The 24,807-nt window shown below is 41.1% G+C and overlaps 1 protein-coding gene across 2 annotated transcripts in view; it reads left to right on the top strand.

Moving 5' to 3' along the window:
* The first annotated feature begins 332 nt into the window (after positions 1-332).
* PITPNC1 (phosphatidylinositol transfer protein cytoplasmic 1) overlaps positions 333-24,807 on the top strand; it is a 214,184-nt gene continuing 189,709 nt past the window's right edge. For both annotated transcript variants that reach the window (XM_081109086.1, XM_081109087.1), the window contains exon 1: positions 333-466. In XM_081109086.1, the coding sequence (XP_080965212.1) occupies positions 419-466 (48 nt within the window). In that variant the 5' untranslated portion in view covers positions 333-418. The remainder of the gene's footprint in view (positions 467-24,807) is intronic.

The following is a 24,807-nucleotide window of genomic DNA, read 5'->3' as shown; positions in this document are numbered from 1 at the left end:
TCCAGCGGGTGACTTTTGTGCATTCGTTTTAATTTTTGGAAATCTCTTTTTCCCCCCTCCCTCGCCGCCACCGGGCATGTCCTGATCTGACGGCCGCTCCTATCGCCTTGAGCTGCGGATCCAAGTGGTTTCCAGCGGGGCTCCCTCCCTCCCTGACTTTGCAACACCGCGTTCCGTTCCGGGAGAACCGACCTCGGTGAGGAAGGGGGCGGGGGAGCCGCGAACACCGGGACCCAAACCTTGACATGCTCTCGGGTGGAGAGGAGGAAGCCAGGAGCTGAGTGCACCGCCGGGGCTGTTTCTCCCGCCGGCTCCGAGCGCGGGGCTCCGGGCTCCTGCCCTGCGCCTGGGAGGCAGCCTTGTTGTTCTGGGGGCCGCCCCCCGCTTCCTGCTCTGGTGGTCCACGGCCGGCAGGACCATGCTGCTCAAGGAGTACCGGATCTGCATGCCGCTCACCGTGGACGAGGTAAGCGCCGCGCCCGGCCTTGCCGCGCCCGCTCTCGGCCCCCCCCACCCCCCCCCGCCCGGGACGCCGTGTACCCCGCGGCCGCCTCCCGGCCGTCGAGTCCACTACGGGTGGCAAGGAAACCTGGTGGAACATTACCTCCCAAACCAGAAGGCTGGAGGGGAGGGAGGAAGGGGAACTCCTGTTTCCACTTGTCACCCCAGCAGGGGAGGGCGGCCTTGGGTGGGGCGGTGGACTCCAGGTGGGCCCTTCTAGGGGCACCTAGGTCCACATTACTGGGGATCAGAATGCGCCAAAGGAAGTCGGTGCGCCCCCTTTCTCCAATTAAGAAAATGAATAAAGCACACCCAACAGCCCCACGCGCTGGTAAACTGGGGGTGTGTGTGGGGGTTATCCCATTCTGGCATGGGCTCAGACTCCCCCCCCCTCCCTTTGCCGGAAGGTCCAGGTTCCCTCTAGATCTGGAGGCCCCAAGCCCTGCTGGGGGACAACTCGGAGCCCTTTGAGGGTGGGGGTCCGTCCGGGTCCAGACATCTTGCGGTGGCCACCCGCCAGGCGCTGCTCCCGCCACGCCCTCGCAACCAGGCTCCTTGACCTGGCTTCGACCTTTCGCAAACCGCCAGGCTCGGAAACTTTCTGCGTCTCTTGTTTCTTCAGCCGCGGGGAGCGTGGTCTGCGAGCGAGCCGCGCGTGGCGGGTGCTGCGGCACGGCCACAGGAGGGCGCTCCAGCACGTGGGTGCGCGTCCGGCCGGGGTTGGGTCCCGGCAGTGCTGGTGAGCGGCGGGGGTCGTCCTCCACGCTGCTCAGCTTCGCATTCAGGAAATGATGACTCAGAATTATTCAGGCCCCAGCTTCCCTTTATTCCCGCTCCGCTCCCGACCTTTTTGGTGATCTCACAGTTGCTTAGCGCCTGCCCTGGGGACGGCGAGGGAGCATGAAGCCTGTCAGGGCAATTTGAAAATCACTGGTGTGGTTTGGCATGGCAACACAAACGAAATCAGCGACCCAACCGTATTTATATTTAAATATAGTGCCCTTAATCTATACCTATCAAGTGTTATTGAGCCACTGTTTTGTGGAAGGGACTAGTTACGTTGGGATAGAAAAAGATAATTAACCCCAAAAGTGGCTATGCTCCCAAGGGTCTGCCTTCATTTGTCCTCTGGAGCAAGTGTTAAGGGAAGACCCACTTACCTTGCAAGGCAAGATCAGAGTAGCTCTGAGTTTACAAAAGGCATGCTGGGGACGCTGGCTGCCAGAGAGAGAGATCAGCCTGCACCCGAATGATCAGTGGAACGTTGCAGTTTGTTGGTATTTGAGAAATAGCATTTGAGCAAGGTCTTGAAGGATGGAGACCATGTGGGGTAGTTTTGGGTCGTGCATCCTGACTGTGTAAATAAAGTGGTGAAGCAACACATAGTTCTCTGGAGAGTGAGGGAGGCAAATGAATGAAACTCGAGTATTTCTAGAAAAGGTGAGATCTTCTCAGTCCGTGGGCAGGGAGCTGGAGGTTCAGCTTGGGGGGGAGGGGTGTTCTGGGAGATCTCCTCCTATTGACTTTATTTATTGATCAGAATTTGGACACTAGGGGCCATGCTAGTACTGCATGAAATGCCGCCAAAATACAGGTGCTGGTTAAGAAAATAACTAGTTCTAGAATCTTCTCTATTACCTGCAAAATCTCTTTATTCTGGTTGGTCCTTTCTCAGACTTTCTTGAACAGGCAGGCACAGCTCCTTTCCCCACTGTTTTTTTTTTTTTTTTTTGGACTTAAATACCCACCACCTCCCTATAAAGTAATCACATTTGAGTGGTATAGATGGAGGCCCTTCCTTCCTTAATTGGCAAATGAAATCAGATTCTACTTGTAACACCATGTATAATTATAACTTAATTAATATATGATTCATTTGGACTAACGCATGATTCAGTTTCTGTAAGGTCATATTCTGAAGTAGGTTTCTATTTTGTCAGAGACGGAGGGGGTCATTTTGGATTGATAGAGGTTTCAAACTGTAAGGATTCAGGCGCACCAAATCGGATGATGGATGGGGAGGCTAGGCCCATCTTGCCAGAGGCTGGACCCCTAGAGTCTGACTGGTAGTAAACCTCACAGTTACCATGATTCCCCTTTGCACTGTGCCCTACCAACCTGAACATTGAATATTGGGAAGCAACTTAATGTCTTCAGAGAAGACAGTTATCAACAGTTTAGGTAGACCTTTGGAACCTACCTAACTTTCGTTTCAACTCTTTTTTTTTTAAAATATATTTTATTGATTTTTACAGAGAGGAAGGGAGAGGGACAGAGAGTTAGAAACATCGATGAGAGAGAAACATCGATCAGCTGCCTCCTTGCACACTCCCTACTGGGTATGTGCCCACAACCCAGGTACATGCCCTTGACTGGAATCAAACCTGGGACCCTTGAGTCTGCAGGCCGATGCTTTATCCACTGAGCCAAACCCGTCAGGGTTTGTTTCAACTCTTGACTTGCTTTAGGCCAGATTCATGGGCCTATAGAACTTCTGGGACTTATTTCTGTTTAACCACCACCGTTCATTAGTAGCAGTGTCCATATCTTTGAAAATGAGGCAAATGCTTTGTCTTGGAGAGTCATTTTCTAGAACCAACACTGTGTCTGTCCTCCCCCCCCACCCCCCGACCCCCAGTATCCATTTAACTCCTTACTAAGGGGAGAGTAAGGTGGACTAGTGTGTTGTTATCTACATTTTGCAGGTGAGTAAACTGAGATTCAGAATGACTTAGTAATGCACACCAAGCCACACAGCTAGTTAATAGCCAAGCCAGAACCAGAGCCAGGGTAAAAAAAAAAAAAAAGTTTGTTTTTCCTTATTCTGCTCTTTGCCTGTCACTCATATTTACTCCAGCAAAAGCAAAACACTTTTCTTGAAAACAGATAAAGTCAGCACTATCAACTAAATGAAAAATCAAAACCTCTTGAATTGTTCAAGAGAGTACTGTTTCTACTATTTCTCTAGCCTTATAAAATGTTCCATAGTTCCAGGAAAGAACAGCTCTGGGAGATAAAGAGAAGAAAGCTGAATTACAGTCTAGACAGAGTGTTGGTGTTTTGTTCTGATTTAGACATTAATTTCAGAATAATGAATTATAAGAAGTAACATCCCATGGATTAATTTTAATTAAAAGAATTCATTGGAATAGTCTCCTCATTTATGTTCAACGTCATTGTCTCTGAACTAAATATAAGCCCTTTGGAAAGTTCTGCTCAGCAAAGGGCCCTGGGGGCTGATAGTTGGTCATAAAGAGGTAGTTGTCATCGACTTCATTTGAAACAGTTGGCAATGTAGATTCTGGAATTTTAGATTTGGAAGGGCTATTAGAGATGACCTATAGTTGAACCATCTTGCTTTGTAGAGAATAGAGTTGCAGAAGGTTCAGTTAGTTGCCCATCTCATAGCTAAGGGCAGGGTCTAGGCAAGAACCCAGGCCTTCTGATTTCTGGTGCAAAGCTGTTTTACTATTGGATAGGGGTTCTCCCGTTTCTCTCCTCTGAGCTTCCTTGGAAGGAAATATTATCCCTAAGCATGATATGCAAAACAGGTATAGTGTTTAGTGGGAGGTGGGTTAGAGACTTTGACCATGTGTTTTTAGGATATTTAAGGGTGGTTACCTGCCCAGAGGGTGGCGGGTGGGGTGGGGGTGGGGGTTCCATTTGAAGCTACTTTTCTATAACAAGCCCACTGATTTTCCTTAGATTGTATGCTTATTTGGGGTGGCTTTTGGATACGTGGCTCCATGGAGATTATGGTGGCGTTCAAGACCCCTCCATCTCCAAGAAAACCCTTGAGTGCTGCCACTTGCCCCAGCATCCTAATTAGCATCCATGAAGATGACATTTGGGGCACAGTCTGAAGATCACTCCTCCCTGACAGGTACTTAGCAACAAGATAAGCATTTTCCTAGAGCTAAGTACATCCTAATAAAATCTAAGGCAGGAATCCTTTCGTTTTCATTGCTTGCTCTGGTGTTTAACAGTTCCTGTTCTGATTGCATTAACATTAATATGCGTACTTTTAGGGATTTATTTGTGGTCTTTAGGGATTTGGTGCACAATGAAAGGTAGAAACATTCTTCCTTCCAAAAAGGAAGAAAGAAAAGAACAGAAAAACAACTTTTAAAAAGGCAGAATATTATCTTGTTCTTCACCCTGGCAGGGAGCCAGTGCACTTTATCCAGGCTCTCCAGGTCCCCAGAGACTTTTCTGAGAACAGATTTGGGATCAGGCTGGTGCCATCTCTGGAATGACCTAAATGGAGGTGCCAAAATGCCCGGTTTAATAACATAAAAATAAAATATTTTGTGGGCTGCATCAGCAAACATTTTGGGGCAGGAATTTTTTAAGGAAAGAGATTTTAAGTTTGCCATCGGCATTACAGTTTGTTTTTGGTACAAAGTGATACCCCTGAGTATAAAGGCTCCTTGGGTTAATCTTATAGACCTCCCCCAGGATTCCTCATAGTTGTAATTTTGAAAATGTTTTTTAAGAATGAGTGTTAATTTTTTTAAGAACAAGAAAAGCAGAAACAAAAATAACAAAAAAGAAAAACAAAAACAAAAAAATAAAAAATAAATGACAACAACAAAAAAGAATGAGCACTATTGTGATATCCACTTCTTCCCCCGCCTTAGATTATTGAGAGGAACCAATGCCAGGGTCATGAGTTTGATTTCTGGGCCATCCTGGTAGCTTCTCTTGCTTGTCCCACAGCCAGGGAACAATGTCCCTCATTCTGCCCAGCTATCTTGCAAAGCTCCCTTCGTGGTCCTGAGGGGCACCTGGGGAGAGGAACGGGTTAATGGATAAGTGCAAACCTTTCACCACTAATGGATCAGACAACATGGAGCAGATGCCATCCTCCTGGCCGGAAAGTGAAATGGACTTTGTGTGTGAAGCGCCCTGCATTTTCCCTGTGATTTGAGTGTGAATGTCCCTCACATGAAACAGATTCTGGGCCTTGGAGAAAATGCACACTGCTATGAACAAAAAACCCTAGTTAAAAGAGGGTGGTAATTAATTTTTGCTTTTCATTGAAAAAGACATCGAGTGTGTCCCTATAGCTCTTAGAAATCAACTTAGAAACCCTGTCTGGTTAATTGAGTATTATTGATACTCAGAGAGAAGTGAGGCATCTTAATTTCAGAAAGGCTCTCAATTCAGGTGAGTGGATAATACTATTTTTTGTTGTAAGCAGTTTTTAAAAACGATGTTTTCAGCTTCCAACCTCTGTAAGGTGTCATGTAGGAAAGTATGTGTGTTGTGTGTGTGTGTGTGTGTGTGTGTGTGTATAGGGTTCACAAAGTCGTTTTAAATTTAAAAGTGTGTGCATGGTGACAGGCAGTAAATGTGTTTTTCAGGGGCAGTGATTACTGGAAAAGTCCGTTGAGGTTCATTGCTTTAGCCACCTGAGTGAGGGCGCCTGCTTTATGTTCCCTGGAGGTCCGTATGGTCAAATAACTCTGAAAACCTTTTTGAAAACCAGCGAACACTTCTGCCTCTGTTCAGAGAAAAAGACAGATATAGAAATCAGCTGATTTGTAGTAAGAAGTCAGGAAGGTTTTTACATATCTTGAGCAAATTCAGCCCACTGGGAGAGAAAAAGAGAATTTCAGATTGCAGTCTGCTAACTGCCTGGCCTCCCTGGCTCATGCTTGAAGTCAGGAATTTTGTGGTATTCCCCAGTGGAGATTTTTTTGTAGGCCACATGGCAGATAAATTCCAAGTGTATTATAAGTATTAAAACAGGAAAACAAATCATATCTGGAAAATGTAAAGTTGTTTGAAAAAATTATCTTGGAAGCTTGATTTTTTTCAGACCACACATCCTCCAACTTACAGAAACTTACAAACAATTCATATAAACAAACAGGGTCTCAGGGGTGCACACCTGTGGGGTGCCATTTATATGGAACCCAATGGAAATAGGGCAGTATGATGGCCCTGCAGCTGACCCCTCTCAGGCTCCCAGCTCCTGCTGCTGCCATGTGTGAAAACTTGGAAGTTTAGCCCTGGCTGGTGTGGATTAGTTGGTTGGGTGTTGTCCGATGCACTATAAGGTTGCCAGGTTGAATCCTGGTCAGGGCATGCCTGGGTTGCAGCTCAGTCCCTTGTAGGGGACGTGGCATTTGGTCCATGTTGTGCTCTCACATTGATGTTTCTCTCTCTAAAAATCAATAAAATAAAATAGTCTTAAAAAAAAAACAACTTGAAAGTTTACAGAAAACTTGTGGGTATATAAGTGGAAATGTCGCCTCCTCAGGGACGTCTTTCCTGACCACTCCATCTAAAATAATTTTTCCCCATTATTCTTTATCTCTGCACTTATTTCTATCATAAGCAGTACTTGTTTTATTTATTTGTTTACTTGTTTGTCATCCTAGAGCTTACAGTCCACAGGCCATTGGATGACCTTGCCATTATAAAGTTTCATTGCCATTATAAAGTAGATTATGGTGATGGTTGCACAACTCTCTGTAAATATATTAAAAACCATTGAGTTGGTATATAAAATACATCTCAATAAAGCTGTTTATTTTTTGTTTTACATTTTATTTCAGAGAGGAAGGGAAAGGGAGAAAAGAGAGAGAGATAGAAACATCAATGATGACAGAGAATCATTGATCAGCTACCTCCTACATGCCTCACATTGGGGATTGAGCCGGCAACCCTGGTATATGCCCTGACCAGGAATTGAACTGTGACTTCCTGGTTCATAGGTCGACGCTCAACCACTGAGCCATGCGGGCTGGGCTAAAGCTGTTTTTTTTGTTTGTTTGTTTGTTTGTTTGTTTGTTTTTGTTTTTAAAGAGGTGCCTATGGATTTTTTTCCAGCAGAATAGACAATCTATGTTCAGAGAGAGCGAGCCGTTGACAGAAGTGTGGAATTTGAGTTATGAGTACACAGTACCTGTCCTCAAGGAGATGGCTGTGGTTGTCCTAAGTCTTGCTTTCCAAAGGAGGTTGTTCTCTTACGCAGCTGTGAGGGGGAAAATCTGCCAGATTGGATCAGAATGACCACAATTTAGGTCAGAACTTCATACTTAAAGGGGAAAAAGTAATCACAGTTTGAATAGTTACCCAACTATTCAAAGTAAGGCCAACTGCAGGGCTCACTGACTGACACATGTCACAACCCTCTGAACCCCCAGCCCTATGTCAAGGGGACAGAGGCTGGTGGCCATCATGAAGGTCCCCACCTGGGTACCTTTCTGGCTATGGCTCCAAGTGCATGACTCCGCTTTCTATACTCATCAAATGGGAAGTAATGTGTTAGCAGAATAAATCCTAGAATACACATTTCTGGGGAAGAGATGGTTCTATGGGGTAGTTGAGTCCTCTGCCTTAAGACCTCTCGTCATGGAAGCTAACTAGCTATTTAAACTGTGTCTCAATAGACTTAGTCTAGGATGGCAAAATCCTGCCCCGTTAGGCTGGGCATTATCTCCCAGGATGGCAGATCACTAGAAGGGAACTCCACTGCACAAGACCCACTGTGGTGGCTGCGGAAGGAGTGACAGAGGAAGGAGTCTGGGGTCATCCACCACTTCCTGGCTGACTGCCTGTGCAACATTGTGCATTGCTGTTTGTTGATTTAGAAACAGAAAGCCAGAGCTCACCAAGATTCTGACATCAAGTATTAAAGTGACTCATTCCTTCATTTCCCAGCAATCTGACAAAAGGGGCCTGCTCTTAAAACTCCTTTGTAGACTTTAGTGGAAGCCGACTCATATATCTGAACAAGTAGCTAACGTAAGTTCTTGAGCAAATTTATTCAATGACTCTTCCCTTCTTTTCTTTTTCTTTTTTGCTCCTTTCGGTGAAGCATGACTTTCTAGAATTCCTGTTGCTCCCAAGCAAAGAGAAAAACCTCATCATCCTTTAATTCCTCTAGACTTATGTCTGCTGATCTTTAGGGTGTTGTTTCTTTCCCAGAATGAATCACCTAGAGAAGATTGGCCAAACACATGTAATATGATGACAACCTATAGTCATGTTGTTTTAAGCATCTAATTTGAGCAGCTAATCTCCAAAGACTGCTTCCCTGTCTCATGTCATCTACACACACACACACACACACACACACACACACACACACTTTCAGGTCTGATTATATTTGCTATATTAAGGGGTTTTCTGAACAATAGTTTTTTTGGGTTATTTTTTACACCAAAAAATTACCAATCAATATATTGAGAAGAAAAATGAGAATTCACCACTAACTTGGATGCTAATACAGTAGTCCCGGCTTATCCTCAGGATGTGTTCCAAGACCCCTAGTTGATGCCTGAAACCACAGGTAGTACCAAAAACTCCATATACACTATGTTTTTACCTACACATACCTATGATAAGGTTTAACATATAAATTAGGCACAGTAAGAGATTAACATCAATAACTAATAATAAAATAGTACACTTATAACAATATATGTAATAGAAGTTATATGAATGCTTTGGGACCATTATTAAGTAGAATAAGGTTTACTTAAACACAAGGACTCCGAGGCTGCAACAGTCTGATAAATGAGTTAGTTGGCTACTCAGGGACTAGTAGGTGGGTTGCATATACAGTGTGGATGTGCTGGACAATGGGATGATTCACGTCCCTGGTGGGATAGAGGGGGACCCTGCCAGATCTCATCACATTACTCAGAATGGCACACAACTAAAAACACGAATTGCTTATTACTGAAATTTTCCACTTAGTATTTTCAGACCTGGTTGACCACAGGTAACTGAAACCGCAGAAAGTAAAATTATGGGTAGGGGGTGGGGAGCTGCTGTATAATGAAGTTGTTGAAACCTTCAAGTGCACTGGGTCTTATTTGCTAGATTGTTTGTATTTCCCCAAAGCTGTGTAATATTTTTGTCTGTTTTAAACATTGTAGTGGGATTTACTTATTTATTTCTAAAATGGCAAAGCGTCACTTATCTCTTGATTCTCTGGCCAAAAAGTTTCCAACATGTATCGCCAGTTTATAGAGACAGCGATATGACCTGTTGATGAGTATTGAACCCAAACTTCCAGAAAGAATTGTGGAGAACTGAACAGTGCTTCGAAAGCCAAGGGTTTCACTGTTCATTTTGCTTATCTGAGCCATCTCTGTCTTCATGTCTCACATAAATTGTGAAAGTTACTTGCCATGACTGTCTTAGGAGCTAGATCTGTGTCACAAGGTCTGGTTGAGTGTGGCCTTGCAGTAACCTTGCTTTTATGCACATAATAAAATAGTCAGCACTATATGCCTCAGCAATGCATTCCATGAAACACTGTTTGGAAAGTGTTTTAAATTTTTATTTCTATTTTATATGCTTGGACTGATAGCAGCCACATTTCACGTGCAAAGGAGGGAAAGAGAGAAATTACACTTGTGGAGTGTCTTCTTATTTCACTTAGTCCTCAGAATGGCCCTGTGAGTGAGATATTATCATCCCACTTTACAAATGTGGACCAGGAGTGCTTGCATGGCTGATCAGTGATAGACTTGGATTCCCACCTAGGTGGTCCCTACTCCATAGGCATGCTCTTTCCTCTACCCAGTTTTACCTTCCTTAAAATCCTAAAGCTGGAAGGAGCACTAGCGGTGATTTATTAAAGATTAAATAACTTGTTCAGGATTATCAAAGAAAATAGTTGGGGGAAGGCAGGTCTTGTATTCCGGTTAAGGTGAGAGAGTGGTCCACAAGTTTTATCCATTGAATGATCAATTTTACCCAAGTACTAAACCAAGTGACATTCCTCAGCTTAACTTTGATAAATGAATCATACTCCTTTGAAAATAACTTGTAGTTCATGCTCTAAAAAAAGAACCACCTCTACAATTTTGAAAATTATTCCTTTTAATGGCAGTGAAAACCTTTGGCTTTTATAGACATCAGCAGCAGAGATGTTCGCTGATGAGCACCTGTGAGCTTTCTCAAACTCAGTATCTAAAAATAATGATGGGAACAGACAAAGCGACACCATATTTTTTGACACATTTAGTCAAAAACTTAAAACTTCCTGTGGAGGTAAGCAAAGTGGAGGGCATGAAAAATGACCAAAATGTACTAGTCACACTTGAACCTGCTTTTGCCCACCGCTATATTTATTTGCCCTCCCTGCTGAGATGGCTCACCTTTGTTAGCATTTCATCCAGAGCCAGTTTACTAAGCCCATGCACAAATTAGCACCTCATGTGGACTTCCATAACAAATTTTAACTTGATACAATTATTTCTTTTGAAAATGGAACTTTTTCTTTTTCCAAATTAAAAATTAGCCTCATGCTTGCTTCGGCAGCACATATACTAAAGTCGGAACAATACAGAGAAGATTAGCATGGTCCCTGCACAAGGATGATGACATGCAAATTTGTGAAGTGTTCCATATTTTTTTTTAAAGAAAAAAAATATTAGCCTCAAAAGGCATTTACCAGGATCAAGAATTTTAAAACAATGAAAAACCCAAACAAACCTGCCTTTCATTCCACAGTGGAGATTCAGAGACGTTTTGCTCTTTGTCAGCAGTGTGGGAAAAAACATGTAACCACCTAAAATGAGCGATTTGAAGGGACCACATTTAATTGGTCAGATGTGTAAATTCTGGTTAGTTTTTAAAAAAATAATAATTTTTAAATATAGTGTTCAGTGTACATTCACACTGTTGGGGCAGCCATCACCACCATCCATCTCTAAAAGTCATCTTGTAAAAGTGGAACTTTGTGCCCATTAAGCAATAATTCCCAGTTCTGCCTCCCTCCAAACCCTAGCAACTGTCATTTTACTTTGTCTCTATGAATTTACTATTTGATGTAGCTGTTCAGTTTTTCTTTCTTTTTTTTAAAATATATTTTATTGATTTTTTACAGAGAGGAAGGAAGAGGGACAGAGAGTCAGAAACATCGATGAGAGAGAAACATCCATCAGCTGCCTCCTGCACACCCCCCACTGGGGATGTGCCCGCAACCAAGGTACATGCCCTTGACAGGAATCGAACCTGGGACCCTTGAGTCCGCAGGCTGATGCTCTATCCACTGAGCCAAACCGGTTTAGGGCAGTTTTTCTTTTTTAAGTCTACTTTCTATTTATCATTAAACTCATATACCATTTCCTGAAATAAAGCCAATAGAAGTTAAATTAATGGAAACTAACTAGAATTTTTCCTGAGTTCTGCTTTCTTTCAAAGGCAGAATATGACAAGATGGATCCATATCCATATTTTGGATGGCATTGATGACTCAGATAATGACCTATACCTTTGCAGCAACAACTGAAGTGCTTGAAAATTTAAATTCAGGGGTACCTAATAATACTATCTGGTCATCTAACAGAAAAGTACATTTTTGTTTAAAATACTAAGATAGGAAAAAGTACCTGCCATTTTAGAAGCATTTCAAACAAACAAGGTTGGCACTGACAAGTGCTCTATTAACATAGAAGACAGAATATTTGATTAATGATAATGCTTTATTCCTGTCCCAGGAGGAAATAGATATTAATTGGACCCTTTTTCTGAATAAGGAAGTATAGTTAAATGTGAGTTTTTTAAGGAATATTTTTAAAAAAATCCTCAACCGAAGATATGTTTTTATTTTTAGAGGGAGAGGAAGGAAGAGAGAGAGAGGAACATCTTTGTGAGAGAGAAACATTGATTGGTTGCCTCCTGTATGTGCCCTGATTGGGGATCGATCTCACAACCTTTTGGTGTATGGGATGACACTCCAACCAACCCACCGAGGGCTAAAATCTTATTTAATTTTATTCTTTTAGGATTTTATAAATGTTTAACTTAGGAGAACAAAATAATTTAAGTCATTTAATTTTGTTACATTTTCATTCTTGTCCAATTTTCTTAGTGATGTCTATAGCTGACAACTGGATTTCATTCAATTTTATGGGATGATGGTCCTGCCACTGTCAAGGAGAAGTTTGTTCCATGCACTATCCAAGAAAATAATGGGATCTAGAAACATGTTAGTCCTGCATTTCGATCCAGTCTGAGAGCATTTTCCAGTGTGTCTGGGCTACGTTACAGGTGTATTTAACCTTTAATGCACCTGAAATATTAGACCCTTGTAATACAGAGTCATAGAAAACAAAACCCTTGTTAAACCAGTCATTAGCTATTAAACAAAACAGAGAAACAACACTGGATAGATGTTTGAGAAAACAAGACTTAATCACTGGCTTGTATGGACAGGTAGTTCTGAAAACAGGGGCATGTCTTCTGAAATGTGTTAGTTCCTTATGGGTAGTGCCCTGGTGACATAGTTCTCCATGAAGAACATTTTGCTGAGTTTGCCGTGATCTGAAATTATGATGCTGCTGCTGTGGATGAAAAGACTAATGTGGCCCCTTAATATCTTTTCACACATATCCATCATTCTGGTCATTCAGCCTCCATAAAAGTGATGCAGTGGATAAAAGTGGTTTATCAATATTTTAAAAATGCTGTGAAAATGGATGGTTCTTTTGTTCAGTGAGACAGGTTTAAAGATATGAAATATGGTTATTGAATCCCCTCCCTCCCTTAAGTGCAGAGAGTAGGGTCACTGGAATTACATTCAATCAGTAGGGTACAGACTGTACCGAGTGTGTGGGAGACCCACACCCTGGACCATTGAAGGCCATGATGAATGTTCATTTTTTTATATTATGTTTTTGCTGCTCATTAAGAGGCACCGTGTCCAAAATGAAAAACCTTTAGATTCGGGATTCAATAGTTCACTTCTTTTGGATTGTGCCTGATGAGAATTTGGACACCGCCGAGTGTAATTATGTTTTTCAGCAATGTGACTTGTGGGTCTGCAGATATGGGTGTGCTTCAGCGATTTCTTGCCAAGATCTGGCTGAAAAGGAGCTTGGTGGTTGTTTTTTAAAAATATAGTAATTAGGCTATTAGTTGTTCAAATGGAATAATTCCCTTAAGCCTTTTCAAGAAAAACACTTCCAAAAAGGTCAAGTGCATTTAAAATTAGCCATTATTTATGTAGGTGTTCAGCCTTTTGCCCACAACTCCTCCAGGAGTTGTTTCTTTTTGGAAAAAAAAAATGTTGCTTGTGTCTGTCAGAAATCGTCTAATTTTTCAAAGAGGTTCAGAACTGGTTCTTAGGTCAAAAGCAGCCAAATCCCTGGCTTCACAGAAGGTTCATCATAGAGTCATCTCTTTGTCATCTGCGGAATGCTACCCTGAGTGTTCCCCTGGCCTTTGGACAGTCTCTTCTGTGGACCTGGAGAAGAAGCTGCCAAGGGCCTTACAGGCTGCTCAGACTGAGAACAATTCAGAACAAAGTGAAAAAGAGGCAGCGAATTTTGGGGTTGGATTGGAGTCCAGGCCTGTGTTGCTGACCTCTGGGCTCAGATCTGCCCTGGGATGGAACCCGCTCACCCGATGCAGACTCCTGATGGCACACCACCGCCCTATGCCTCCCCCATGACACACCCTCTGGGTGTGTCTCATCTTCTAGCTGGAAGATCAGCTTTCTTTCTGTTCTTATTGGGTCTTTTTGAATTGCAAATCAGCCAAAACTGACAGCGGTCACATTTTAAGTCCTGGTAATTGCCCCAGCTCCCTCAGGGAGTTTCATCATTGTAAAGAAGTATAATTACTTCCAAACGTTATTTTTCTTTCATTTTTTTCTCTACCCTTTCATTTAATTAAACACTTTGCATTTTATCACTTGTGATGGCCTATTTGGGTTTTCTGGTGTGGGCTGGTGCAGTATAGTGAGTGTGAGCATGGGCTTAGAACAGCAGTTCTCAACCTGTGGGTCGCGACCCCTTTGGGGGTTGAACGACCCTTTCACAGGGGTCGCTTAAGACCATCGGAAAACACATATATAATTACATATTGTTTTTGTGATTAATCACTATGCTTTAATTATGTTCAATTTGTAACAATGAAATTGGGGGTCACCACACCATGAGGAACTGTATTAAAGGGTCGCGGCGTTAGGAAGGTTGAGAACCACTGACTTAGAAGAACTGGCTGAATTCTTGCTGTGTGATAATCCATGAATTGTTTTAGGAAGACTCAATTTTCCTGTGCCTCAGTTTCCCCAGCTGTCAACTACTTCTCTTTTTGACTCCATCGAAGACTGATCACATGAGATATGGAGCCTACAAATGTAAGGGGTGATGATAATTGCCCATCTGTGGGTACTGCATGAATACATAGTAAACTTGCATTCCCTGAGTTATGCACAAAATGATCATTGTCTCACACTTTATTTATTTATTTTTTTAAAATATATTTTATTGATTTTTTACAGAGAGGAAGGGAGAGAGAGAGTTAGAAACATCGATGATAGAGAAACATCGATCAGCTGCCTCCCGCACATCTCCTGGGGATGTGCCCGCAACCCAGGTACATGCCCTTGACCGGAATCGAACCCGGGACCCTTCAGTCCGCAGGCCGACGCTCTATCCACTGCATTGTCTCACACTTTAAACCCCTTTATTTTCGGGGGACCACCTAGTACACTTGGAGTGTCTACTTTCCACATGGCTCATGGGAAGGAATTCTAAGATAGATACCCAGAGGATCTGAGTTTACAGAGTGGGAATGTTATGTTATAGTGAAAAATGGATTAATTTATTTCCAGCCCTGCAGGGGCTATGAGTTGCTTCTTAAAATTTTACTTTCCATCACCGTGATGTTTACTAGTATGTTGCTATGGTGGTGTGTCTCTTGCTTGGGTGTCAAGATTGACATTGAAAATAGATAGGCCAAAATAACAGCTTAACAGGTGGCTGTACTTTGTGATGTTCGTAAAACTCTTTTGCAAAGAAGTCTAGTGCAAGTAAATCATGCAGCTGTGCCCTCTTTTTTTTTTTTTTTTTAACACAGTCCTCTCCTTCCCATATTATATATAGACTTCCCGCTTCTTTTAAGCAGTGCCATGCTGATTTCCTGCAGTAACACAGGGAAAGACTTTAGCTCATTTTATTTAGCAGTGGATATCCTTTCCTCATTTTATGTAATTGGAACCTCTTCCTAAAAATAACCCTTCTTTTCTTAATGTGATTCTTTTTATAGCTGATGTACTCTTTATTTAAATGGAAGGCCTCTTTTTAATGTGCCATGTACACATACATATAGATTCATACACATATATACATATATTTGTATTTCTTTGTAGGTATAATCCTTAGTGAATGTGGTAGTAGAAATTGTTTTCCAATGACCTGTCGTTAAGCTTTTACTTATTTATGATCATTTTTTTTCCTTTTAGATAAAATCATAGAAAGAATCCAAGTGTTAAAACAGTTCAGCTTCCTACACCCTGTCAGAATCCTTTCTATAATAATCTTGCATAGTGATCATCTTGCCATTCAGTTTAAGCACCAGCATGGGAGGGTGCTTGCTCTTTTGAGGTATGACCTCTTCTCTGATTGCCCTCTTCGTTTAGAAGACACTTTCTTATGCTTCGTTGATGTCTGCCTCCCTAGAACTTTCATGATCGTTCCTCTTTTTCCCTCTAGAGTGACACAACCATTTCCATATGCCGAGTCTTTAAATATTTAAAGACATGTCATCCTTTAGTTTTATCTTATATGATTTCATATTCACAATTCCCCCAACTATTCACTTTATGAAATAAATGGTTTCCAGATTCCCATCTCATTTCAGTGGTCCTCCTTTGATACTGCCCTTTAAAAAACATTGAACAGCCCTGGCCAGTGTGGTTCAGTTGGGTGGGTGTCGTCTCGTGCACGGAAGAGTTGCTGGTTCCATTCCTGGTCAGGGCACATGCCTGGGTTCCCTGTTCGATTCCTGAACGGGGTACGTTTGGGAGACAACTGATGGATTTTTCTCTCATACTAGTACATCCACATTTCTTTCTCTTTCCCTTCTTTCTCTAAAAATCAATAAAACATATCCTCAGGTGAGGCTTATACATTTTTTAATTTATGAACACTGAAATTGGAAATTTATATAATTTTCACATGTCACAAAATATTACTCTAATTTTGATTTATTTCAACCTCTTAAAAATGCAAAACCATTTGTAGCTCTTGGGCCATACAAAGGCAGGCATGGGTGGGATTTGACCCCAGGTATTGGAGGGCCAGTAGGGAAAACACGGAACTTACCTCAGCACCTTATGCTTTGGTGATGCTCTAGCATCATCGGCATTGGTGGTCAGGCCTTATCCAGGAGATCTGCTGTCACTGCTGAGTCTCTTTTTCCAGTGTGTATGAAATCTACCAAAAACAGCAGCCTCATAGCAACAGCAGGCATTACCACAGGACTTTTAAGTGTAAATGCGATGAGTAGCATCTGCTGATTTCCAATTTGACAAAATGTTTTTGATTCGTGCTTCTGTTATTTGATCATGTTAGCTGCTCCTCTTGGCTGAGTGGCAGATGTGGTTAGCATGTCCTTCTGTCTTTATGTGACTTTTCAGTGACATCTCAATCCTAAAATATAGCTCATAACTGCTTACCTTGGTTGCAGAAACCAGTATGCATTTGGGTGTAGAAAGGAAGCCTTCAATTATATTAATAAGCTTAAGAATGGATTATGCTCTACTTCCTCATTACTTTTAATTTTTAAAATAAGGTTTTCATTAGATATTTTTGAAGCAGTTTAACTAAGATTATAATTTAGCACGTGGAGGAGAAAATTTAGTAAATGGTGAAGCCACTTGTTTTTAGTGTCTAAGCATTTAATTAAAATGATATATTTGTCTATGAGGGCGTTTGCTTAGCAAGGCTTTGTTTTGCCGGAGGAAGGGAAAACACAGAGGGCCAACATCAGTGGAACATTCCAGTGTTCCAGGACCTCTGTGCTAATTATCTCATGTCATCCTTGCCGCCATCCTCCAAGGCACATGCTATTATTTTTATTTTTCAGATAGGGAAATTGAGGCTCACAGGATCTGCCAAAGGCACGCAGTTAGTCAATGGCAGAGCTGAGTCAAGCCCAGGGTTCTTTGGCTACAAATTCCACTTGTGTTCTCCAACAACACCATTGCTTTCTATAGCCAAAGGGCAGCTCACAGTCATTCCTGGGCAAGTTAATCGTATCAATATAGACAGTTGATCCTAAAATGGCTATCTATTTCTAAATTATTTATTGAAACAATACATTTCAGAGTATATGTCCCAGAACCTGTGATATAAAATAAGAATATTGATCTTCTTAATGAAAACAAGAGTGTTCAAGTTCAGATTATTTGCATTTGCCATATTTTAGTGAAACTAGAAACATAGATACAATTTTAGATTACCTTAAAGCTATTATAAATCATGAGGGAAACCTTGATTGTTTTTAGAAAGCTTCTGTGTTTATCTAGTCTGTATCTTGCAAAAAAGCACTTCAAGATGTCATTATATGAATGTTCTAATAGAAACTAAGAGAGCCTAGATGAGAATGTGTGATAATCTAAAGATATCATTTAAGTCAGGGCTTTAAAAACACATTACTTCCAGTGAGAAAGGAAGTCTTGTAGGCATGCTCTAATTTCACCTCTATCTGAGTCCTTAAAAGCAGATTTCTAAGAGGGAGATGAAACAGATTTTCAGAATAAAATGTTGAAGCTGCTAAAGTAAAATATATTTTATATTATAATTGCTTAATTGTGTGAAATGGGTGCCTTAATAATAGTTGGTGCTGAGATTATTCTGTGAGGGAGCTGGTTGGTGGCTGCTCATGGTTTGGATTATGAGCTCCTTGGAGGAAGGTGATTGTCACTGCCTTTTTTTTTTTTTTTTTTAACTCCCCACAGTTCGTTTTATGGTGCTTTGCACATGGTGGTTGCTTAGTTGAGGTTGATTACCACCTAATGGTCATTTAAATTCAGATATAATTTTTGTACTGATTGTGGCTTGAAAAATGGGAAAAAATTACTCTTTAAAAATTTTGATTTTATCAACTATTGAATAGGTATTAAGCCATACACCCATGAACCCATTTCTCCTCTTAATAAGTAGGATGAGCCCTGGCTGGTATGCCCAGTGGCTAGAGCATTGGCCTGCACACAGAGGGTCACAGAAGGTCACAGGTTCCATTCCCTCCCGGTCAAGGGCACAGAACTGGGTTGCAGATTGGATACACCCCTTTACCCCTCCTCACCTCACCCCTGTTGTGAGTATACAGGGCGCAACCAATTTCCCCTCCCCCCTCCCTCTCTCCCATTGTCTTTAAAAATCAATCGGGGGAAAAAATAAGTAGGATGAAAGAAGTTCATTTAACACTTTATATGCTCCTCTCTGGATCCCAGGCTCTCTCTGCACATGGCATTAGAGAGAATGTAGTCTTTAACAGCTTCCTGTTTCTTTCTATTCAAGGTTCATGTTGAATTATAATTCACATACTATAACATTCATTCTTTTAAATATATTACAGGTAAGTAGTTTTTCATATATTCACCAGGTTGTGCAACCATCACTACTATCTAATCCTAGAACATTTCTTTCACTCAGAAAGAAACCCTGTACCCATTGGCAGTCACTTCCCATTCTCCACTTTCCCCAGCCTTTGGCTACCACTAATTTACTTTGTATCTCTTTATGAATTTGCATATTCTGGACATTTCATATAAATGAAATCATATAATGTACGGCCTCTGTGACTGGCTTCTTTTCCTTAGCATAATATTTTCAAGGTTCATCCATGTTGTTGTATGAATCAGTACCTCATTTCTTTTAATGGCTGAATTTCTTTGTATGGGTATACTACATTTTGTTTATCTAATCATCAGTTGATGGACATTTGATCTACTTTTTGGCTATTATGAATGCTGATACTGCTAACATTCATTTACAAGCTTTTATTTGGGCACCAGTTTTTAATTCTTTTGTATATGTACCTAGGGGTGGAATTGATGGGTCATCTAAAAATTCTGTTTACATTCCCACCAGCAGTGTATGAGGGTTCCAGTGTTTGCACATCCTTGCCAACACTTGTTACTGTCTTTTTATTCTAGATATACTAGTGGGTGTGACAGGGGTGTCTCATTGTGGTTTTGATTTGCATATCCTTAATGACTAATGATGTTGAGCATCTTTTCATGTGCTTATTGGCTATTTGTATCTCTTTAGAGAAATTTCTTTCTTTTTTTTATTGCTTAAAGTATTACAAAGGGTATTACATATGTGAGAGAAATTTCTTTTCAAATTATTAGTCTTTTTATTGTTGGGTTGTAGGAGTTCTTTCTGTATTCTAGATATTAGACCCTTGTCAGATACATGATTTGCAAATATTTTCTCTCATTATGTGGGTTGTCTTTTCACTTTTTTTTTTTAAAAATATATTTTATTGATTTTTTACAGAGAGGAAGGGAGAGAGATAGAGTTAGAAACATCGATTAGAGAGAAACATCGATCAGCTGCCTCCTGCACATCTCCCACTGGGGATGTGCCTGCAACCCAGGCACATGCCCTCGACCGGAATCGAACCTGGGACCTTTCAGTCCGCAGGCCGACGCTCTATCTACTGAGCCAAACCGGTTTCGGCATCTTTTTACTTTTTTATAATGTCCTTTTAAGCACAAAAGTTTTAAATTTTGATGAAATCTAATGTATCATTTTTTGTTGTTGTTCCTTGTGCTTTGGGTGTAATATCTAAGAAACTATTCCCTAACCCAAGGTCACAAAGATTATATATATGTTTTCTTCTAAGAGTTTTATAGTTTAAGCTCTTAAATTTAGGTCTTTTAAGTTCATTTCGAGTTAATTTTTGTGTATGGTATAGGGTAGTAGTCCAAATTCTTTCTTTTGTATGTGGCTATCCATTTGTCCCAGCCATTTGTTGAAAAGACTGTTTTTCCCCATTGAATTGCAGAGCTTGGTCTTTTTTCACTCAACATTTTGATCCAGAGGTTTGTATAACTATAATTCATTCATTTTTATGGCTGTATAGTATCCTTTATATGAATCTGCCATAATGTATTTTCCATTCTTTGATCCGGGCCCAAAGGCTTGTTTCCAGAGTTTGGTTTTTATGAACACTGCTGTTGGGAACATGCTTCAGGTTTCTTACTACCCACGTATGAGAGTGTCTTTCTAGGGGCATGTCCCCGAGAGCAGAGTTATGCACATGTTTTCCCAAGTGATTGTAATATTTATGCTGCTATCATCTATGTATAAGAGTTACATTTGGGAAAATTCAGTTTTTAAACATTCTGTTTGTTTAGTGTCTCTTTGAAAACAGCCATTACCTAAAGGAAAAAAAAATAGTATTTGCAAGTGAAATTTGCCTTTTAGGCTTCTGATATTTTATTAATAAAAATTATTTTAAACAAGCAAAAGGTCAATAGTTGGAGAACCGAGTATGCAATTAGTGTCTCTTTAAATTTGTAAATTATTAGTGTGAGGGCTTAAACAGATCGTTGGCGGGTTGAGGTGATGAAGCTTTTTGCTGATAGTAAATGAGCTTGTGTGCTCATTAAAGCTATAGCACAACTACTACTGCTCTTTTAGTCGGAGTCCAGAGCAAGTGTAATGTAGCAGTTGGCAGAATCAGGGTATGCGAGAGTAGGAAGGATGCTTCCTTTTCTTGGTACCTTAGACCTAGTCCTAGCCCTTGCCCTAGCCCTACCCGGAGTCCTAGCCCTAACCCGAACCTTAACCCTATCCACATCAGAGAAGCACGTGGGGAAATGTTGCAGCTCAGGGTGGAGCTCAAGGACAGGATGCCCGTTATGAAGCAAGAATGAGGGTAGGGGGAAGGAGGAGATTGGCAAGATGCTCCAGCCCTAGGGGCACTCATAGGTCATCAGGTTCTGTATTTTAAAAAAAACTGGAACTCGAATACAAGGAGGCATCTTGATCTCAGGAATAAGTTGACGTTATGACTGTTTATGTTTCCCCCACCCCCAAATTCATATATTGAAACCCAATTCCCAATGTAATGGTGTTTGGAGGTGGGGCCTTTTAGAGGTGGTAGGTCAGAAGGGTGGAGCCCTCAGGAACGGGATTAGTGTCTTTATAAAAGAGACCCCAGAGAGACACAGAGAGAAGACAGCTCTTGATGAACCAGTAGTAGACCCTGCTCACCAGATCCTGAATTTGCCTGTGCCTTCACCTTGGACTTCCCAGCCTCCAGAACTGTACGAAGTAAATTTCTGTTGATGAGCCAATCAGGCTATGGTGTTCTGTTATAACCACTCACATGGACTGAAACAACTGTTACTATCACTGGTGCACAAGAGCATGAAGAACGTAGTGGACTTGACCCTTGCTCCTCCCACAGAGAGTAATAATGGCCATCATTTTGGGAGTACTTAATATGGGGTAAGTGTTTATATTAATGTGTTTAATCCGCACAAAAAAAATCCCATAACATGGATTCTATTTCTACCCTATGTTACAAATAGAGAATCTGAGGGCACAGCTAGTGAGTGGCAGAGTCAGGATGAACCCAAACATTCTGATTCCAGAGCCCAAGCATCTCCACTATGGAACTTGCTTCCCCTAGAAAAAATGAGGGCTTAGGGAGTCAAGTAATCTTGGTTTCTAATCTTCACTTCAACGTCATACTATCTCTATGATCTTAGACAAGTCAACCAAATTTTCTGTTACTCAGAATTTCCGTGTTTATAAAATAAGAAGCCTGGTTTTCAGGTTACATATGGAAGTGCCTCACAGCTGGTCTAGCCTGCAGTAGGTACTCAGTAAGTATTCATGAATACTACTTTGACTAATAAACCCTTCCAAACTGAGGACAGGACTTGGCCTGGAGCCCAGGACAGGGTTTAATGTGTATGTGAGGATCAAGTTGTTTATCTGCGGGAGAAGAGAGATACGAAGGTCGAAATTCCAAGCAGGTTCTGACAGAACCAGGTGCTCCTGTCACTATCCCCAGGATGCCTGGAGTTAAGCAACTCAACTCAAGGCAAGATTAAAATCTTGATGACTCCTCACTCACTCTGCATCCCTGTATTTATGTCCCTGGTCTTTGTTACCTTAGACCAGCCGTGGGCAAACTACGGCCCGCCGGATCCGGCCCCTTTGAAATGAATAAAACTAAAAAAAAAAAAGACCGTACCCTTTTATGTAATGATGTTTACTTTGAATTTATATTAGTTCACACAAACACTCCATCCATGCTTTTGTTCCGGCCCTCCGGTCCAGTTTAAGAACCCATTGTGGCCCTCGAGTCAGAAAGTTTGCCCACCCCTGCCTTAGACTCTGATTTAATTCGAAGAGAAGCAACAGGAAGATGATAAGGACCACTATGTTATTTCCTCACATGCTTCTCTTTATACTTAAGTTTCTTCCTCCCACCGCTTTAAAAAAATATATATTTTTTTATTGATTTTAGAGAGGAAAGGAGAGGAAGAGAGCGATAGAAATATCAATGAGAGAGAATCATTGATTGGCTGCCTCCTGCAGGCCCCACACTGAGGATTAAGCCTACAACCCGCAATCTTGTGCCCTGACTGAGAATCAAACCGTGACCTCCTGGTTCATAGGTTGGCACTCAACCACCGAGCAACCAGCCGGGCTACCCTTTTTTAAATTGTTTCCCATTTGCAGATTTCTTTCTAGTTTGTATCTATTGTTTTTCCATTACAGTTTTCCTCTGTAATTAGTTGGTTACTGGATCTGATGTCGGTGTATTTGAGCGTTTGAGAATGATGGAAGAGAAGTGGAATGCATAGGAGTAGAAAGAGATGACAGTGGGAGAATTGGATTTATTGTTCCCCTTTTTCCATATGAAACTAAAACTGGAGGTTAGATCACTCAGAGAATTCAGTGTTTTCCAAACTGCTTAAAAGAATGACTTGGTGTGACCTGGTTCAGTATTTCTAAGGAGAGGATAAATGAATTTGTATTTTTAGTAAAGACTTTCCATGACTATAATAAACCAAACACAGGAATCAAACTTAAACCTTCTTTAAATAAGGCCTCCAAGTTGGACCCATTCGCTCAGTTCTAGAATTACTGAATATTTTTAATATTGATACATACCAAGAAAACATTTTATATAAAGTACCTAATTTTTTTCTTATTATGGAAAAGTTGAAAGCTACAGGAAAATAGAGAGAATGATGTACCCTTACCCAGTCTCACTAGTTACCAACTCATGGCCAAGTATGGACGTGCTTTTGAAAGAGAACAGAGGCGTTATTAAATAGCAAAGGCAGGGATTAAAAGTGACTGTGCCTCCTTTATTTGTGATAAAATCTAGAAACTACCAGATGTCCATCAATAGGTAAATGTATCAACCAGTTGTGGTAGGTTCATTCAATGGAATACTTCTCAGCAATAAGGAAGAACAAACTGTACACACAACAACATGGAATAAATAAATATGCTGAATGAAAAAAGTTGGACAAAAACAAGAGTACTTTCTTATGAGCCTACAGAAATCCGATCAGTGGTTACTAGAGGCTGATAAGAGAGGTGATAAGAGAGGTTAATTGCCAAGGGACATAAGGAAATGTCCTTCTGGGCACATTTTTGGAATAAAGGCAATGTGCTCTATGTGGTGCTGTTTAAACAATTTATATCAACATTTATTGAACTATACACTTAAAAAATGAATTTTATTGTACTAGTTATATCTCAGTACACCTAACTTAAAAAAACAAACAAACAAACAAACAAAAAACCTGATGGCATCCCATTCCTATAGAATGAAGTCCAAACTTTCAAACACAAATTTCTTTACACAATGGAATCTCAATCAGCTTTACAGCTTATTCATTCTTATTCAGCCACCCACCAAATAGTCACTCAGTGCCTGCCACATCAGGTTCTGTTAGGGGCTGTACGTAGACAGCCCCAACCTCAGCCCCAGTCCTCAGGCATTTGAGAGCAGAGGTCTGCAAAATACATTATGTGGGCCAGTTCCTGTTTGCCACCTAATTCTGTATATAATGTTTTACTGGAACACAGTCACACTTATATTTATGTCTTGTCTATGACTTTCACACTGCAACAAGAAAGCTGAGACCGCATACCTTGCAAAGCCTAAAATATTTAACCCCTCATTTAGAGGTAGAGACGGACAGTAAACATCAAAAATAAAGCACAAACAGATAGGAAAAATGGCAAATCATGTTAGTGCGATGCCAGTAGACAATAACAGCAGCAAAGGGGAAATGCTTTCTATAGGGAGCTTCTCATGCATCTTAATTGACAGTTCAGTTGAAATTCTCATCATTTGCCCAGTATATTCTGCTTTTCTGCTTCCATGGCTTTGCACACTCTCTCCATCTATTATGCTCTTTTGTTGCTGTCCACTACTGCCTCAGTTCTACTCATCCTTTAGGGCCCAGCTGAAATGCCTCATTCTCAGAGAAGTTTTCCCTTCTCCCCTGTCATAATTCATTTCTCTCCTGCCTTTCATTAGCTCATGAAC

Source organism: Myotis nattereri (assembly GCF_964212035.1).
Source record: "Myotis nattereri genome assembly, chromosome: 16".
NCBI lineage: Eukaryota > Metazoa > Chordata > Mammalia > Chiroptera > Vespertilionidae > Myotis > Myotis nattereri.
The sequence above is the reverse complement of the archived record's forward strand: the minus strand, read 5'-3'. Positions and strand labels throughout refer to the sequence as shown.